General features: G+C 31.7%; 3 protein-coding genes across 4 annotated transcripts; all 3 read right to left on the reverse strand.

The window, feature by feature from the left end:
• Positions 1-1,169: 1,169 nt before the first annotated feature.
• LOC117913484 (UPF0481 protein At3g47200-like) lies at positions 1,170-4,793 on the reverse strand. Its single transcript, XM_034828470.1, has 2 exons — positions 4,741-4,793; positions 1,170-2,585 (listed from the first exon to the last, which is right to left on the reverse strand). The coding sequence occupies exons 1-2, from the start codon at positions 4,763-4,765 to the stop codon at positions 1,222-1,224; spliced, it is 1,389 nt and encodes a 462-aa protein (XP_034684361.1). The 5' UTR covers positions 4,766-4,793; the 3' UTR covers positions 1,170-1,221.
• A 4,327-nt stretch (positions 4,794-9,120) lies between these two features.
• Positions 9,121-11,834, reverse strand: LOC117913189 (UPF0481 protein At3g47200). The gene is made up of 2 exons (XM_034828149.1): positions 11,782-11,834; positions 9,121-10,630 (listed from the first exon to the last, which is right to left on the reverse strand). Exon 2 carries the CDS (start codon positions 10,611-10,613, stop codon positions 9,285-9,287), a length of 1,329 nt encoding a protein of 442 aa, XP_034684040.1. The 5' UTR covers positions 10,614-10,630; positions 11,782-11,834; the 3' UTR covers positions 9,121-9,284.
• Positions 11,835-14,174: 2,340 nt separating this feature from the next.
• Positions 14,175-18,696, reverse strand: LOC117912127. Of its 2 annotated transcripts, XM_034826604.1 has the most exons (4): positions 18,543-18,624; positions 17,872-17,968; positions 15,593-15,824; positions 14,175-14,648 (listed from the first exon to the last, which is right to left on the reverse strand). In XM_034826604.1, exons 3-4 carry the CDS (start codon positions 15,803-15,805, stop codon positions 14,352-14,354), a joined length of 510 nt encoding a protein of 169 aa, XP_034682495.1. In that variant the 5' UTR covers positions 15,806-15,824; positions 17,872-17,968; positions 18,543-18,624; the 3' UTR covers positions 14,175-14,351. The 2 variants fall into 2 exon arrangements, with proteins under 2 accessions (XP_034682495.1, XP_034682494.1); XM_034826603.1 differs by lacking the exon at positions 17,872-17,968 and having other exon boundaries at positions 18,543-18,696.
• Positions 18,697-19,020: the final 324 nt, after the last annotated feature.

Raw genomic sequence — 19,020 nt, forward strand, 5'->3', positions numbered from 1 at the left:
AAGAAAGTGGGTGTTTGGACTCAAAATTGGGCCACTGGGTTAAATGTGCCAGGCCCATTAAGGCCAGATATTGAGCTGGGCTCAAGCAGACTGGTGAGGAATGAGGATGAAAGTCAACTCAAGTTTGGCCCAGCTTGAACTCAAATCAGAGATGTTTAACCTCACTTCAATTTTTAGGGTTTCTCTCTGGTAACATATTGAGAAGACGCGGCTACATCAGTTTTATTTCTTTGTATCTGTACACTATTTTTATTTTTGATGGTATCTACTTTTCATTCATAAACCTTTATTCTAACAATCCATATTTAATCATATGCATCCAGGCTCAAATTAAAAAAAAAGTTGGTATATATGATACCAAAAAGGTGTAAAAAATTTGTCTTGAATTAAAAAATTGCAAAATAATATAGTAAAAAAATTAATATTAATATAAATTAAGACCTATTTTTTGTTTTAGAAGTAAAAATAATAGTAACTCCTATACAAATAATGCAAACTTATTTATTTATTTAAAAGAAAAAAAGGAGTTGCATATAATATCTCTTCCCAAACACAAAACACCACTTTTCTGCAGGTATATTTGAGTGTGTATAGGCTACAAAGTAATGTGTCAAGACTAAATCAAGAAGAGAGATTTTACAAGTGCATGATGTTTAAGACTTGAAGTATGTGTGGGTTCCTCGAACTTATTTTTTATAGTCGGGAGTTTAATTCACATCACAAAATTGTTAAAATGGGAGTTTGTTAGTATTTTAAATTAGACAAGGCTGACAATTTTGCTCTAAACCCATACACCCTGTAACTAATTTTGATCGATATTATTGATCAAGTTGATTGATAACCAATAAAATCTAGATATAATTTAAAAATTAGGATATAACAAATTGCTTGATCTATTTATTCAATGAATCAAAAGCAAACTTTCAATTTCTACATTTTATATGAATTAAAAGCTTTTGGTTTTTTTTTTCTTTTTAAAAAACATGTATTACATAGTAACAACATCCACATGCATGTTTTTAATGATAACAAATATTGGTCCATTTTTCGGTTGAGGTGTTATTCTATTCATTTAATTTACCTTTTAATTCATATATTGAATACTAAAACACATGATTAATTTACCCTTATCAAAAAATATTAAATTTTGCACATTATTGTTTATCTCAACCACAATTTTATTCATATATATACAGATGGATAATTCACCAGCAAAAGTAATTACTTAACAGACATCCATGTAAATACGGTTTGTATGAGAGTGAGTACGAGGAGTATAACTGCAGCAATTGTAGAAGCTCCTCTCCATGGAGAACTGAAATAGTCATGTCTCAATGTTGCCTGCCAACTGTTCCATGGACTATCGTAGTATTTATTCAGCTTCTCATATATACCTGCAAAAAGGAAGGTCTCCTTACATGTTGTCGTATCAATTAGCAGTCTGTTAAATAGATTCTTAACCGCATGGTTGTCGCCCAGATGGTTACTGATAATTCCCTTCCTAACAAGTAAGTTAACGTCTGTAGTAGTGTTGATAAGGTGATCCATGAGGTACATGTAGTCGGTTATGTAAGTATGTGCATGGTCGTGACATTCCTCGTAGGCAATGAGGTTTCGAAACAAGGATTCACACTTTTCTTGCAGTATCAGATGTGGGATTTTCAGAACACCATTATTATAGTCTAAATCAAGTAATTTGTCTTTGTCTTTGTCTTTGTCTTTGTCTTTCGATCCCAACTTAAACCGCACTCCCGCCTCACGGAGATATGTTGCAGTAGGTATCACGAATTTGAACGACTTTGATTCTGGTGGTAGACTAGAGGATGAAGGCTGCAGACAAACTATTAGCAAATCAACAAAGTGTTTTATCTCATGACGACTTGAGATCTTCTTCTTAATTTCAGTCACTATTTCATCAGAACTTTTGGCTTCTGGCATTTGCAAGTAGTCTTTGAAGAATTTGACAGACAAGAGAAGGAATGAGTAGTGGGCGTAGTCATTTTGGTTTTCTGGAAGGGGTCCTGGAGGAGCCCGCAGGCTGTAGAGAGAGAGGAGAAGAAAGAATGGAAGCTGGTTTTCTAGTAAGGTCATGTCGCGGCGCACATCAATGAACAACCGTGGCTTGTTGTATATCCGATCACCTGTTTCGATAGTATGACGGCTGGAAAAGCCCAAGATCACTTCAATGATGAAGCAAGCATCCACTAGAATCATCTTCACAAATTCTTCTCTGCTCATCTTTATGCTTTCCATGTAATAGCCTCGGGCCTTTTCCTCCTCCCTGTATATAATTTCAACACACTCCTCTAAGGTTTTGCGGGTTTCAGAAAGAAATTTTTGGAGGTACCTCAGCTTATGCTCTTCCATGGCTACCAAGTGCTCTTCGCCATGATGTAAGGGACCGATGGAGACTACTCTAGGCGTGTAGGCTTCCATATTTGCTTTCCGCAGTTTCTGTGGCACTCTATATATACAGCATGTAGTCGACAGGGGAGTCAACTTCTCCAACATTCCTTGAAGAGAAGTAGCCACTTCTTTCGATGACTTCTTCAACATTTCACCATGGCCTTCTTTTCCAGCTTCTCCTATTAATTAACAAAGATGAAGTAATCAATCAATTCTTCCTTCAAATCTTATCACGCTTTGGTTGTTTGGAAAAACCTAATATTTATTACTATTAAAGTTAATTTTTAAGATAAATTATTCTCAAATTGTGACTTAAAATTATTTATTACTTATTCTTCACTTTTAAGTATTGAAATTGCTTGATAAAATTTATTTTAAATCATCAAATCCACATATTTACCTTTTATAAATTTTAACTAATATTTATCTTTTTTATTTTAACTCATATTTATTTTTATTAATTTTAAGTAATAAATTTATTTATAAAATATCCATATTTAAAGTATTGTAGTTATATAAGATAACCATAAAATATTTATTATAAAAAAATAAGTAATAAATGTAAAATCATAAATCTAAACTATACTCCCACTAATGTGAACAAATGAAGTAAAAATTATTTGAGATTAAGAATAAGAGTGTTTAACTGTAATTTTAGCAAACGTTTTTTACTTTTCTAACATTTATATAATAAGATTTTTGAAATATTAAGAAAATTATAAACATTTTCTAAAATCACTTCCAAACAAACTATAAGTTAACTATTTTAACTTAAGTAATTCTAAATTGTAATATTAAATTACTTTATCTAGCATGCTTAATCTATTTAATAACTTAAATTAATTTATTAAATCATTAAATTGATATATATCATATTCTTATTTGCATTTGGAAGGAGTACCTTTTCCCCTCAGTAAGTCTATTCATAAAATTGCCCTGCCTTAGTAAGCTAATTTATTCATAAAATTGCACTACAGAATAAAATATAAAAATTTAGCTTTATTGAATTAGAAATTAATATCAAATATTTGCATGCATATTTAATTAACTCATTAATTAAATAACTTTTTTCTCCTAACATATTTGTTTATTGGGTGCAATAATATCCATTTTAGACTTAGGGATAGGTCATCCAAATAATGATAATCAAATATTATAAAAGGTTTAGTCTATCCTCACTAAATATCGATTGGTTTTCATATATTGGGGATAACATTATTTGAGTGTAACAATGCCGCTCTTAAACTCATAAATGAGTAACCCAAATGATGTGGATACCAATTAATTTTCAAATGATAATGATAATCGAATATTATAAAAGGTTTTTTCTACCCTTATTGGATACCGATTAGTTTTCATATATATATATATATATATATTGGGCGACATTATTGGGATGCAACAATGTCACTCTTCAGCCCATGAATGGGTTACTCAAATGATTTGATTACCAATTAATTTTCAAATGATAATGATAATCAAACATTATAAAAGACTTAGAGGGTGTTTGTTTTTTTTTACTTTTTGTTCAAAGTAATTTATTTTCAGAATTTAGATTGTTTGTTTTTCTATCTTTTTATGACTTATTATAAATTTTTTACTAAACAGAAAAAACCAAAATATGTAGTTTTTTCTAAATAGAAAAAAATAATATATTAGTTTTCTTTACTTTTTAATACTTAATAGAAATAAAATACTACAAAAAACAAACAATCTAATATTTAACACTATTAAGTATTAAGGTTCTATTTAGAATTAAGTAAAAAAACAAACACCACCTTAGTCTATTCTCATTAGATACCAATTGGTTTACATATATTGAGGACAACCTTATTGAGGTGCAATAATGTTGCTCTTAAGCCTATAAATGGATCACCCAAATGAAGTTGACACTAATTAATTTTCAAATGAGATCATCAAATCTCAATATCAGAATATTAGACTTTGTTTAGTAATTTTTTTCGAAAATAGTTTTATGTTCTTTAAAACAAAAAAAAATAAGAAAACACATTTAACAACCAAAAAATAAAGAATTTTTAGAGAATATCATTTAGTTGTTTTTAATTATTTTTTGAAGACCATTATAAAAAAATAATTATACAATATAGAGAATTATTGAAAAAAAACATATTTAAAAATATAGAAAATTAACAAGTTAAAAATATTTTTAATTCACAAGCAAACTTTTATTTTACAAAATATCAAATAACACTTTTAAAAACTTTGTTTCAGAACTATCTTCGAAAACACTTCCCAACCACAGCCTTAAATTCACTAATATGAATCGATGGAGTTTCTTTGAATGACAAACAAATTAAGTACAGGCAAGCTTACCAGAATTGTTATCCTGAAATGACATGGTTGATGTTTTTCTCTGAATGTTTGCTTCTAATCTGTGGATTAATTTCATGTCCACATTGTGAAATTATATAGCGCACTGGAAAAGACTGTATGTAATGCTAAAACCCAGTTTGAAGAAATTAAAAAGCACATAAGAACACAAAGTATAGATCCTTTGTTTCTTCACCATTAGCTTTGGCAACGAAGTGTGTTCAATACCCTGAAGTAAGATATTGGATCCAAAGGGTCATGACTGTGCAATCAGTATAGATACTTAAATTTTTCTTTTTCTTAGAATTATTCTATGCTCTTTGGTTTCTTCTTCAAGTTCTCCGCATCCACTGCATGATTTCCAGGATAATACTGATCAAGGCGGATTCAAGTGGGGCTCAGAGGAGTCATATGACCATCTAAAAAAATAAGAAAAAGAGAGAGAAAAAAAAAAAAAGAATTTAGGGCCGGGGAGATTTCTGAATATAATGTATAGCTTACTTGTATTCCTAGGAAGTAGTTTGGGCAGCCGAAACTCTCTCTTAAGAAATTCTTATTTGAGTAATGAATGTCTTTATTTTTGACAGATTACTCCCTACTATGTTGTCAACAAAAACCAAAACAAGATGTTATTGATTTTACTAATTTTCAACGATAAAAATCAATGTGATTTTCATGATTAGAGGATCATTTGCAGTCTTACAAACTATGCCGATGGTATGAATGAATAATTTGTTCCTTCATCAAAATACGTAAAAGATTTTAAATGCATTTAACAATTGTGAATCATTGGTTTCTTTGTAACAAAGATTGAGAAAATGCAAAGGAATTTGCTTTGTTTAGAAGTTAGAGAGGAAAAAGAGATCATCTCATTAGTTGAAAGCCACTATGCATGTCTAATTTGGAAGGGGGTTTAAGGTTTGGGAAGATTTCATTAAGGAATAGAGCCCTCTTAGGAAATGACTTTGGAGGTTTCCAAGGAAAAGTGATGCTCTTTGGCATAAGGTTACAAGTAACTATATATGGGACTCATCCTCGTAGTTGAAATGCTAATATTATAGTTAAGTGGTCACATTGGTTCCCTTGGAAGGCCATCACACTGGGTTTTTTATGACTTCTTTGGTCTTACTCTTTTTTTATGACCTCTCTATCTCTTATGTTCATTTGGCATTGTGATGTAGTCATAAATAGAGAATTGATAGTAGTAAAGTTCAAGAGAAGATGAAAGGTCCTTCTGACTTTACTACTATCAATATATATTTCATTTTTTATAAAAGAAATAAATAAAGAGAGAATTAATTGATAGAAAGTTTTGAACACTCAAAGGTTTGCTTGTGGTCACATTAGCTCCCATGGAAGGCTATTACATGGGTTTTTTATGACTTCTTCGGTCATATGCTTTTTTTTCGTGGGAAATAGGGCAAGGATTCACTTTTTTTAGAAGATTTGTGGTGGGGGATCAACCTTATTCTCTCAATTTCCAAATCTTTTCAAAGTTGTGACAACTAGGAATTCTCTAATTTCATTTATTCTTGACATTCTTTTTTTTCCTTTTCTTTTGGAACTTTATGATTTGTTGTAACCTCACTTATTTATCATTAGAGGACTTGGAAGACTTATGACCTCTCTATCTCATGTTTATTTAGCATTGTGATGTGTAGTCATAACTAGAGAATTGATAGTATTAATAAAGTTCAAGAAAATGATGAAAGGTCCTTCCCACTTTACTACTACAATATATATTTCGTTTTTTATAAAAGAAATATATAAAGAGAGAATTGATAGAAAGTTTTGAACACTCAAATGTTTGCTTGTGAAAAGTTTGTTATTGAATTAGATGTCAAAGGACAATCTTTTTTTACTAGAATTATATTAAATGAATATATAAAGGCCACTAATTATATCCTTCATGGTAACCAAAAGAAAGTAGTTGAGTGTTAGCATATAAAAGTGAAAGAACTTATTATAAGAACTTTTATTTTCCAAAAGAAATATACTCAATGATCTAGACTTAAGAATTGTAGAGGTAATATTGAAAGGTTAATAGCATTCACCTCATGCAATTGTCAAAACCACTCTAATGTTTCCTATTTTGACTATTAGATTTAACGTCTCAGAAAAATCAAAACCAAATGACTAACAATAGCCTTCCGCTACTAATTTGGCTTTATATCTAAATATAGTATCATTGCAATTCGGTGTAATCATATAAACTCATTTACATCCTACAATTTGCTTTTTAGAAGGTAACAACACTTTCAAGTTTTATTCTCCAAGAAAGCATCAAATTGTTGCTTCATAACACCTCTCCACTTTGAATGTTTCACTCATGTAGTTGGTTTTATATGACTCATATTAGTTGCAATGAAGATTGTGGGCTTAAAGATTTCATTATTGGATCTAGTGACCATAAGATGAGTGTTCTCTAGAGCAATAGCAACAAGTAGACTAATAGACTATATATCTAGAAATGGTTATTTAGGGTGAATAGGTGAATAATTCTGTGAACTAGATTGATTGCCATCGAAAGAGGAAGATTCTAGTTGTATCCTTTCAAGGACAAATTAAGATTGGATGTTTGAATTAGCAACATGTGGTGAAGGGATTGAGTTTATAGAAAATTTAAGCATCCATAAGAGATGAATTTTGGATTCATTTGGAAACGTGTTTTATGTTTTCATCATAGGCATTCATAAAAGAATGTATTCATCATCGTTTCATGGGGTTCTCCCATGATATTTTGGTTTGATTTTCTCACGATGTTTTGATTTAAAATGGGTGAGAAAAACGGCGTGGGATGGAAATAAACCCAGGCCCTGCCACGTTGGAAGAAAAAAGGATAATTTTTTCTATTTAATTGACACCTCACTAATTTAATATTATAAATAAATAAATTTTAATTAGCTTTGTTTATATTCAAATTTTATTAAATTATATATTTCAAATAAAACTATCAACATAGTAATATCAAGAAAAGTTTTCATTAATGTTTTATATCATTATAATTATTTTAAAAAAATTACAACATAAAATATTGAATGAAATCAAATTGTTATCTTCTTGTTAATATTAAATATATACTTTCAAAATTAATATTTTTTGTCAACGAATTATGATAATATTGTCTAATATCACAAATTTTATCATGCATACATTATTTTTTTTTAAAACATGTCAATACAAGTACTATATTTATTTGATCATTTTTAAAGTTTTTTAAGATATTGTTATGAGCTCTTCGATAATTTTTTTGGATCCACAAATGTGTAGTAAAGTTTGCTTATTAAATGAACTTGGAGATTTCATAAATATATGGGAAATAATTGATGATTTTGAAGATGATGCAATAAGTGAACGTTAGAAAGATGATTGATCGGAAGGAAAATAAACAGTTTTAACCCAACAAGCCAAAAATGATTTCTAAAAAGAAGTATTACATCCCAACTCATTTCAACTTAGGCTTTGAAGAGCTGTGAAAAGCTTTGCAGGAGTTTTGCTCGAGCCGGGCACTCCTCACAACCTTCTTTACATTGTTACTTCAACCCAAGGAGAAGGCACTGACAAACGGATATCAAAATCTTCAGGGTAGATATAAACAACTCTGGTAGGATCAGTATTTCAAAAAACATTTTTTTTAGTTGTTTTTATTTGTTTTTTGATGATTATTTTAAAAAATAATTATATGAATATAAATAATAGTTAAAAATAAAACATTACATGTAAAAGTCATTTATTAAAACATATTTAAAAACATAAAAAAAAAATTAAAAAAAAAAAAAAAAAAAAAACCATATCGAAAACTATATTTTTTCCCAAGCATTACTTTTTTGTGGCAAAAGCCATTTAAAAAGAGAGAATTTATAAATCCATAATGGTTAAGACTTATAGTCTACGTGGGTTCATTGAACTCAGAACGGTTGACAATTTTATTCTAACCCACACCCCATGTAAGCAATTTGAATGCTTGACCACGTTTTTATTCTCTCTAAATCCATAATGGTTAAGACTTATAGTCTACGTGGGTTCATTGAACTCAGAACGGTTGACAATTTTATTCTAACCCACACCCCATGTAAGCAATTTGAATGCTTGACCACGTTTTTACCCCATTTTGCAACTTTTGATGTTTTAAAAGGTAGTTGTTGATGAATTTACCTTTTCTAAACTATTTCAAAAAAATCATTCAAGGATTTTTTTTTATATAAAATCTATATAAAATTTATCTTTTTGTTTCTTGGGTGAATCAAAAACAAACTTTCAATTTCTTCAATTTATGTACAGATTTTCGTGTTTAAAAAACATGTATAACATCCGAAGAACATCCACTTTCATGATTTACCATTACCAAAAATTATTAAATTTTGTACATTATTGTTCACCTCTACCACAATTTTACTTAACTCGTCTAATTTTTTATATCTTTAACAAAAGGATTGTCATATATAAGATATCTACCATCGTGGTCATGTCATAAAGTATACATAAGATGATAACATTTATCAGTGTAATACCATTTAGATACATGGATAATTCGCCAGCAAAAGTATTTACTTAGCAGACATGCCTGAAAATATAGTTTGTATGAGAGTGAGTAGGAGGAGTATAACTGCAGCACTTGTAGACGCCCCTCTCCATGGTGAACTGAAGTAGTCATGTCTTAATGTTGCCTTCCAACTGTGCCATGGAACATCGCAGTATGCATTTAGGCCTTCAAATATACCTGCAAAATAGAAGTTACGACCCCATAATGTAGCATTAATGAGTAGATTGTTAAACAGATCAGTAACCGCAACGTTGTCGCCCAGCCAGTTATCAATAATTCCCTTGTTAACAAGTATATCAACGTCTTTAGTCGTGTTTATAAGGTGATCCATGAGGTATATGTAGTCGGTAATGTAGGTGTCTTCTCGGTAGTGACACTGCTCAAAGGCAATGAGGTTTCGAAACAAGGATTCGCACGCGTCTGCCAGTATTAGCTTTGGGATTTCCAGAACACCATCTCTATAGTCTATATCAAGTAAGGGTTTTTCTTTTGAGCCCAACTTGAAACTCACCCCCGCCTCACGGAGCTGTGTTGCAGTACGTATCATGGTATTGATCCGTTTGTTGCTTTGGTCTCTTGATGACCTTAACGATGAAGGCAGCTGACAAACCCTCAGCAAATCAACAAAGTGCTCAACTTCGTTAGTACTAGAGATCTTCCTAGCAAACTCATTCATTTCTCGAGGGCTTTTGATTTCTGGCATTTGCAAACAGTCTTTGAAGAAATCAATAGATAAGGTAAGGAATGAGCAGTCATTTTCATGTTCTGGAAGGGCCAGGTTGTAGAGAATCTGGAGAAGAGAGAATGGAAGCTGGTTCTCAAGTAATGTCATGTCCCGGCGCACATCAGTGATCAACCATGGCTTGTTGTATATCCGATCATTGGATTCTCTCAAATCAGGGTAGTAACAGCACAAGATGACTTCAATGATGAAGCAACCATCCACTAGAATCATCGTCAGAAAATCTTCACTGCTCAGTTCTACGCTCTCACTGTAACTATCCCGGATATTTCTCTCCATCTTGGATATAATTTCAACATACTCCTTTAAGCTTTTTTGGTTAAATCTAGAACGAAAATTTTGGAGGTACCTGAGCTTTTGCTCTTCCATGGCGACCAAGTGCTTTTTGCCATAATGTAAGGGACCGATGGAAAGCAGTCTAGGCTCGTAGGCTTCGTTCTTTGCTTTGCGGAGTTTTTGGGGAACTCTGTAAATACAACATTCATTTGAGAGGGGAGTCAAGCTTTCCAACATTCGTTCAACATAAGTAGCCACTTTTTCGTAGGGTTGATGCACTTCAACTTCAAGGCCGCTTGTCCCATCCATTTCCATCCCTTTGGCTTCTTCTCCTATTGGTAGAATAGGTTAAGAGAGGAAGTTAGCCAATTATCTTTCAAATATTAATTTATTTCCTTTTGTAAATATCATATTGATTGTAAATTGATTATATCCTAGGTCAACCTTAATTCTAAGAGATTAAGGTTATGTTTGGTTCCAGAAAGTATTAAGGAAAAAAAAATATCAAAAAAATAATTTTTTCATGTTTGGTTGTCCTATGAAAAAAAAAATCAAATTTAATTAAAATTAATTAAAAACTCATGTATTTTTAAATTATTTAATTTTTATATCGATGAGTTAAAATAAATAAAATGAGTTTGAAGTAACAAAAAAAATAATTTATTAAGTTTTAATCTATTTTTTTATTTTTCTTCACTTTTTCTTTCTTTCTACTTTTCCTTTGTATTTTCTTTTACTTGCATTTTCCTTCAAATTTTCTGAGAACCAAACATAACCTAAGAAACTTCCGAGATTTGTAGTCTCTATGCAAGTGTATATATATGTTATTCATAATCAAAGAAATGTTATGCCATAATTTACCAAAGTTATATATAATATGGTATTAAAGCATTTAGGATCAATTGATCTTGATGAAGCCACGAGGAATAGGTTGGGTTTGGTGTTATGGTGCTTACCCTTTACGGGGCAATCCTTTTAAAGGGCCATATTAAAAGTGTAGTGTACAAGTAGCCAGTCTCCACTCCTAAGTCATCACCATTACTTTCCACCTCTAGTGTTAAGACCATTTCATATGAGTAGCATCATAGATTAGGTCACCCTATATTTCCAATTTTGAAACACATTGTTTCTACTTCATTAGTAATTAAATTAGAAATTTATATATTAGATTGCATGCATGTTTAATTAACTCATCAGTTACTTAAACCCGGAAATAGGTCACCTAAATGATGATACTCAAATGCTACAAAAGACTTAACCTACCCTTATTGGATACCGACTCATTTTCATACATCGGGGGTGGAATTGTTGGGGTGCAACAATGCTGGTGTTTTTAAGTGCATGAATGGATCAGTCAAATAATATGGACATCGATAAATTTTCAAATAAGACGATCAAAGCATGATATTAAACTCATTAAAATGATGCAAGATATCCTTGAGTTTCTTCAAATGACAAACAAATTAAATACAGGCAAGCTTACCGGAAGTGTTATCCCGCAATGAAATGGTTGTTGCTTTCTCTGAATGTTTGCTGCCAATCTCTGAGTAATTCCATGACCAGTTGTGATATTATAACATAGGGTAGTGGAAAAAGTGCATCTAATGCTAAAACCCTGTTTGAAGTAATTAAAAAAGTACATGAAAACACGTGCCTGGATCCTTTAATTGTTTCTTCACCATTAGCTCTTGCAAGGAAGAGTATTCAGTACCTGCAGTCAGACATTGGATCCAGATGGTCATGGCTGTAGAAATTTTCCTTTTTCTTAGAATTATTCTATGCTCTTTAGTTTCTTCTTCACTCTTACCACATCCACTCCATGACTTCTAGGATAATACTCAAGGGTGGGGCTCAGAGCTCAGAGGAGGCACATGACCTCCTCAAAAATAAGAAAAAAAGAGAAAACAAGAATTGGGGGATTTTGGGGAATTTTCTGAAGATCTTATATAGCTCACTTCTATTTTTATAGGAAGTAGTTGAGGTAGCCTAAGTCCTTAAGAGAAAGAAATTCTCACACAAGAGAGCAATGAGTGTCTTTATTTTTGCAGGATCACTCCCAATCACTAGTATGTCATCAATATAAATTAGAACATAGATTCTTTTGACTTTACTAAATTCCAGCAATAAAAATCAATGTGATCTTGATTATTGGGGGATCTGTTGTGCTCTTACAAACTACACCAATGGTATGAACAAAATGATCTATCCCTTCGTCTATATACCTGAAAGATTTTAATCACACTACAAAGTCTAATATTATAATCGAGTTAGAAACCTAAACAAGATAAAGCCTAATTAAAATAAGTAGGTTATGGAGATGCAATTGAAATTAAAACAAATAAAATAAAATAATTGGGTTGCACGATATAATAAGACACATTGAACTAGTAATAAGACATTTTTTTTTTATCAATATTTTAACTGATTAGATGAAAATATAATAAATTCTTAATTAAATCCAAGTTGCTTTGAAGGTAATCTCAGTCTTTCCAACCAAGTATAGATTGTTTTAGCCCATATAAAGTCTTATTTAGTTTGTATATTCATCGCTTCTTTTCATGATGTTTCTTAAACCTAGATGATTATTTCATGTAAATATTTTACATGTATATAATATTATAATTAAGAAAGACATTATTTATATCTCATTGTCTTATGCCCTAATTTCAAGATAATATAATTGTCAAAACTACTGCACTGTTCAATAGTTTGACAATAGGACTAAACTTCTGGAAAAATCAAATCTAAATGTCTAATTGTAGTTTTTTACTACGAATTTGGCTTTATATCTGAATACGGTACCATTCCATTTTTGTTTAATCATGTACATCCATTTACATTCTACGATTTTTTTTGTTAAAAGGTAACGACTTCCAAGTTTTATTCTTAGAGAAAGAATCAAGTTCTTGCTTCATAACACCTTTCCACTTTGAATCCTATACTTCATCATTCAAGCAGTTGCCTTTGTGTGACTCATTTTAATAGTTGGAGATAATAAAGGTGATCATTTCAATTACATGAAAGACTGTATTTTATGGTCATCATTTTATTTGGTCCCGTGACATTTAGGTTTGATTTTCTCACGATGTTTTGTTTCAAAATGGGTGAGAAAAACGGCGTGGGATGGAATGAAACCTAGGCCTTCCCACATTGGAAAACAAGGGATGATGCTTTTTCTATGTAATTGAAACCTAGCTAATATTATGTCCCTTTTAAAAAAGTAAAAAAATAAAAAAAAATAAAAAAAACCTATTTTTATTCCCATAACTAATTTTCAAAACCAAACAATAATTTAATATTATGAATAAATAAATTTTAATTATCTTTACTCATATTCAAATTTTATTAAATTATATATTACAAATAAAAATATCAGCATAATAATTTTCTCAAAAGTTTTCATTAATGTTTTAAATTCAAGCATACGTCATAAACATAATTAAAATTATTTAAAATAATAATAGTTTTACTCATCTTAAACATAATAAAATTTTAAATTTTAAACCAAAATAAAGAAGATATTTAATTAAATTTTAGATTATATTTAACTCAAAGAAGATGAATAAAATTTATTCTTTTTTTTTAAGTAAAAAAAAAAAAAAGAAAAACTACTGCATAAAATAGTCAGTGAAATCAAATTGTTACCTTCCATTCAAATATATATTTTCAAAATTCATATTTCCTAAAAAAAAGCAGTTTATTATTATAAAACATCAAAAAATTTATTGGACATATATTATTTTCTTAAAAAATAAAGCCAATACATATATCATTTTTTATTTTATTATTTTTGAAGTTTTTTCAAATATTTCCATAGACTACCACATTTTTGTATCATCAACATTTTTTCAAATCTTCGATTTTGGATTGCTGATATAACTTTTGTCCCAAAGTTCTCTAAGCAATCAAAGAGGGTAGTAAGAACTAAGAACTTTGCAATGGCTAATCAGAAGTTTCCCCATCAATGAACCTGGAGAACGATGATTGGGAGGAAAATAAACAGTTTTAACTCAACAAGCAGAGAATGGTTTCCAAAAAGTAGTACATCCCAACTCATTTCAGCTTAGACTTTGAAGAGCTCTGCAGCGGTTTTGCAATGGGTCGAACAGGAGCACTCCTCACAACCTTCTTTACATCATACTTTACAGAGGAGAAGGCACATATAAGGGCTACCAACATTGTGGGGTAGACATAAACAGCTCTTGTAGGATCAGTGTTTGCAGGCTTCCCAAGGATCCCTTCTTTGACAAGGCCCCAAATCACCAGAAGTGTCCCAAACATACTCATCCTCCCTGGTTTTAAGACACCCACGAGTGCTCCTGCCACAGAGAAATAGCTTCCTGCAAGAACCTGGTAAAAGAGCATAAAACCTGATGAGATCACCGAACTCTGATTGGGAAAACCAGATAAAGAAGAATGAAGGCAATGAATGGGTAGTTGAGAGACAGATTCAAAGACCATCTTCAAATGCGGTTAAGAAACAAACAAATTGCACATTCAGCCAGGTCGTGGAGGAAAAAATGGAACCTGCAATTGTCTCTACTTTATATTAACAGTCTAATTAAGGAACTGAACCGACTTTTGTGTTGGGACAATTGAAGCCTTTGGTATCTTCAAACAGCTCAACATGAGTTGATCGTAAATCAACTCTGTCATCTGGTTCCTTGAACTTGATTGATATTAGATACAGTCATGAAACTGGACAGAACTTAAAAGGTTAACTGAAGAAAGAAAAGCAAGAACTGATGTGATCCTTTGGAAATTTTAACAAAAGGATCCCAATTTGTGATAGGAAAATTGATGAAATTCTGAGCTTAATTGGGGCAGGTTGGTGGGGTGGGCCAGAACAAAAGAAGCCAATCGTATGATTTTGAAATTATTCACAGTGACTCAGAGTCATGCAAATAATCTGGATGGCTCACCCGGCTAAAAGAAGGATCTTTGGAAATTCACTTTATTACAAACTTAAAAGAGGAAGATATATGCAGCAGCAGCTTGGCTCCAGTCTAATAGGATAGACAGTGGGCCAACAGCCAGCCTAACTACCAGGAATTAAACAGTAATTTATACTAGATTAGGCTGTCTTGTAATTACAAATTATTGCTCTTAAATTCCAGAGAAGAATCTAAAATGGAATTTGACAGATTCTATCTTATTTTGTAGAATATACAGATATGGGTTCTTTTTTATATTTATTTCTAGGCCCTAACCTTCTATACGATTAGATGCTTCAAACTAGAAACGTACATGAATTAAAACAAGGAAGAGGAAGATTAGAAGTAGAGAAGCAAAACCTCCAAGCGCTGGAGATCAGCTACTGCAGGGGCTTCTTTCACACTTGTCAAATTATAGATGTTTAGAATGTCATCCCATCTTGGAATAGTCATGTTCTTGACGAGGCCATTCACAATGGCTCCAGGATAGAGAAGACCCTTCACTAAAGGTACAGGAAAGATCTCGCTTGCAATCAACTGGGAAGATGTAACCTGCAGTGGTGTTGTACACATTCCAGATCTACATGGGACTCTGTTATTAAAAAAAAAAAAATGGAGTTGCACAAACAAATATAAGTGACTAAAATAAAAAAGAAAAATTAAAAAAATTCAGTAGCAGGCAAAGGAAGTTTATTCACTTGTTAATACTATGTCACAATAATTCATTCACTTGTTGATATGTCTCACAATTGATATACTTCACAGAGAAACATATTTGTTGACTTGTATTTTTTACCGCAAGATAGGGAGGCAACTGAGACATAAAATTCTCAAATGAATATAGAAATGGCGGAACTTATAATTTTTGGCCCCACCAAGTCTTACACTCTGGAAGAAAACAAGTTTGACAGAATCTGTGATGCCAACTTTGAAGTTGAGGCAGCAATAATGATGGGTAGTATATGTGGTAAAGAGTGCACAAAACTACTAAGTAACATTTAATATCCTAAATCTGTGCAAATCTCATTCTCAAGTAGATCATGCCTGTCAAGAACAACAAAGATTCTTATCCTCATAAGTTTTAGTATCCAGACAGTAGTTGGTTGACTTGCTCATAAAATCAGGCTGAAATCAGCAAGAAGTGTAAAATGATCAAAGAAGACCTGGATTATGTAAAACTAGAGGGAAAAATAAAAGCAGGTGAACTGTTGTTCACCCATTGATTAAGTTAGACCTAACTTAATTGCCAAGAGATTGGGGTGGGACTAGGGATTCAATTCTAACAGCTAAAAACCAAAAATAGAAAAAAAAAATTCTTCTTCTGTGCACTTCCTTTTTGTGAAGAAACATGAAACAGGTATCTATGTCTTATATAGCTTTATAAAAGTAGTGGTTGAAAAGTTTTTTTTTTTTTTTGATAGGTAAATAAGCATAATGTATTAAAGGCGCTTGCAAAAAAGCGCAACAAAGTATACAAATATGGCTAAGTGGCAAGCAAGAAAGGAAAAAAGAAAGACTAAAACCCACCTCCCCACTAACACCCACCTCCCAAGGGATCAGGAAAGCCCCTAGCAGAAACCTAAAAGGAGAAACAAAAAACCCCTTTCGTTAAGTCCCTGCACCCCTCCCCTTTCCCTTTACCGTGGACGGAGCACTATTGTTGAAAAGTTATAAGATAGAAAGCATAGAACCTGAACAGAGATAAAATTTAAAGCTTGATTTCAATACAAAGCATTACATATTATAGGAGGTTTAACACTGACACATTGAATAATGGGCCTTCTCAAAAATATGATAACCAATCAATCTCTAAGTCGGTAAACCTTTGTGCTTATTCTAAGTCCAGGATAATCCTTTATTTCATAGTCCCAAAGCTATTTAAAACTAGCCAATCAATACTAGCAGTAAGAGGCCACAATTATTGCAAGCAAACAATTTTTTTTTTTTTTTTTTGATAAGTACTGCAAGCAAACATATTAATGATGGGGAATGCACTCTAATCCTTGTACTTGCTCTACTATTCTGCTCATGAGGAAAAGTTATGGGGCACAAAACAAAAAAATATGCTGATTTAGCCCAGGCATACTATAAGTAATGATTCTCTCATTCATGACAAATAATGAATAAAAAGGAGGACAATTCCATTTTAATCATTTGACTTCTTACTTCAGTAATTTTATGAGGCTGAACTTAGTTAGATCAATACTTAGAATAGTTAAGTCTATAAAAATTAATGGGTCTATCATATCTTTGCGGAAACATCTATTTATCTGTATTAAAAATCTATACTCCTAGAATGCCAAAATGAAGGACTCACCACTATGCCAATTCCCTTGCCCCATTTACAATATTTTTTCCCAACATGACTCAGATCCAGAATATTCCTTGTTCCTATTTAGTGCCCTTATATATAATGGTAAAAAAAAAATCAAAACCCCAACATCACCACACTCATTTAGTTCCCTTCTTCATTTTCCACCAAAAAACCAAAAAAATTCAACAGCTATACCATATTCAATTTTAGATTTTATAAACTGCATTTACAAGCCACTACCATTATCACAGAACACTACCAGCCAGCATTTGATAGATGAAAACAGGGATCAGGCATAGATTGAAACTAAATCAATAAAAGGTACCAGAAGGAATCGATCTTCGGATTTGGCTTCTTGGATTAATGGTAAATAACTCCAATCAAACACCCAAGCAGATTTTTTCTATATCAGTTGAACCAACCTTTATACATTAAAAACAATAATATATTAGTATTACTACTTAAAAAAATTAGACATTCAACTAATACAAAAAAATCCATATAGGAAGATGAACCAGAACAACCAGTACAGTCTAATTTAATGAAAGAACACTGTGCTACAGTGTTTTTCAGTATAAGCCAGAAAAAATGGCCTGTTTGGTAGCCAGTGTGTTTTCTTCTTTCATGTCTCTAAAAGGCTAAAACCTTCTTATCTTTCTGTTCTTTGCTTCAAATTTTATTTTCCCTTCCTTATTTGGTGTGCAAAAAACAGAAACCAATTTTCTTACAGAAATCATATTTCACGAAAATGCATCCAAACAGGTCCTTGCGGACATTCACCAGCAACAAACACACAAAAACTTCAAAAACTCCGAATACCCAGATGCTAAAACTTGATGATACAGAATTTTGAGCAAATCCCAGCTCTTAAAACAGGGATACACTAAAATTCGAAGAGAAAGGAACACAGATCTTCAAAATGAAAGAGAGAAAAAGGTACAGAGATTTAGTTGGAGATGATGTCTCGAAAGGCAAAAGGAAGCATAAGAGGTATACCTGAAAAGAGGGATCTGAAGTATGATGAGGAAGAAGTAGATTCGTGAGGCCTTTGATGGGAGATTGCTCAACCATCCCTTTGACGAAGAAGAAGACAATGCCATCTGAAGAGTATAGGGAGAGAAGATGAGAGTCGAGTTGAAAAGTGAATAGGGTGCTGGAGGAAAAAGAGATGCCGTTCTGCCAAAGCGACGTCGTTTCGTGACGGCGTTTTAAACAATGCCTCCAACATCAAATTTAATCCCTAACTTGAAAAATAATAATATTTGTTACTGTATTTGACATTTATTTAGTATTTTAATACTAAAATTTCGCATTACTCGAAGATTTTAAGAATAGTTATATAAGAAAAATAATATGGCGAATCACAGTGTTACACAAGCATATTTTAATAATATATTATACCAATTAGATATGGTTAAAAGATGGGAAGGACGTTTGCGATGTCTTTTATCTATCATATTTGAAATTTAAATAA

The sequence above is a fragment of the Vitis riparia genome, chromosome 4 (genome assembly GCF_004353265.1).
Source record: "Vitis riparia cultivar Riparia Gloire de Montpellier isolate 1030 chromosome 4, EGFV_Vit.rip_1.0, whole genome shotgun sequence".
Lineage (NCBI taxonomy): Eukaryota > Viridiplantae > Streptophyta > Magnoliopsida > Vitales > Vitaceae > Vitis > Vitis riparia.

Bases quoted from the DNA above. Each gene is read 5' to 3' on its own strand.
- LOC117913484 (XM_034828470.1), bottom strand. From the start codon at position 4,765: ATGTCATTTCAGGATAACAATTCTG. The intron at 2,586-4,740 runs GTAAGCTTGCCT...GTTAATTAATAG, and splicing joins ATTTCAGGATAACAATTCTG to GAGAAGCTGGAAAAGAAGGC.
- LOC117913189 (XM_034828149.1), bottom strand. From the start codon at position 10,613: ATGGAAATGGATGGGACAAGCGGCCTTGAAGTTGAAGTGCATCAACCC.
- LOC117912127 (XM_034826603.1), bottom strand. From the start codon at position 18,646: ATGGCATTGTCTTCTTCTTCGTCAAAGGGATGGTTGAGCAATCTCCCA. The intron at 15,825-18,542 runs GTATACCTCTTA...TTTTAATAACAG, and splicing joins CTTCAGATCCCTCTTTTCAG to AGTCCCATGTAGATCTGGAA. The intron at 14,649-15,592 runs GTTTTGCTTCTC...CTCTTTTACCAG, and splicing joins CTGATCTCCAGCGCTTGGAG to GTTCTTGCAGGAAGCTATTT.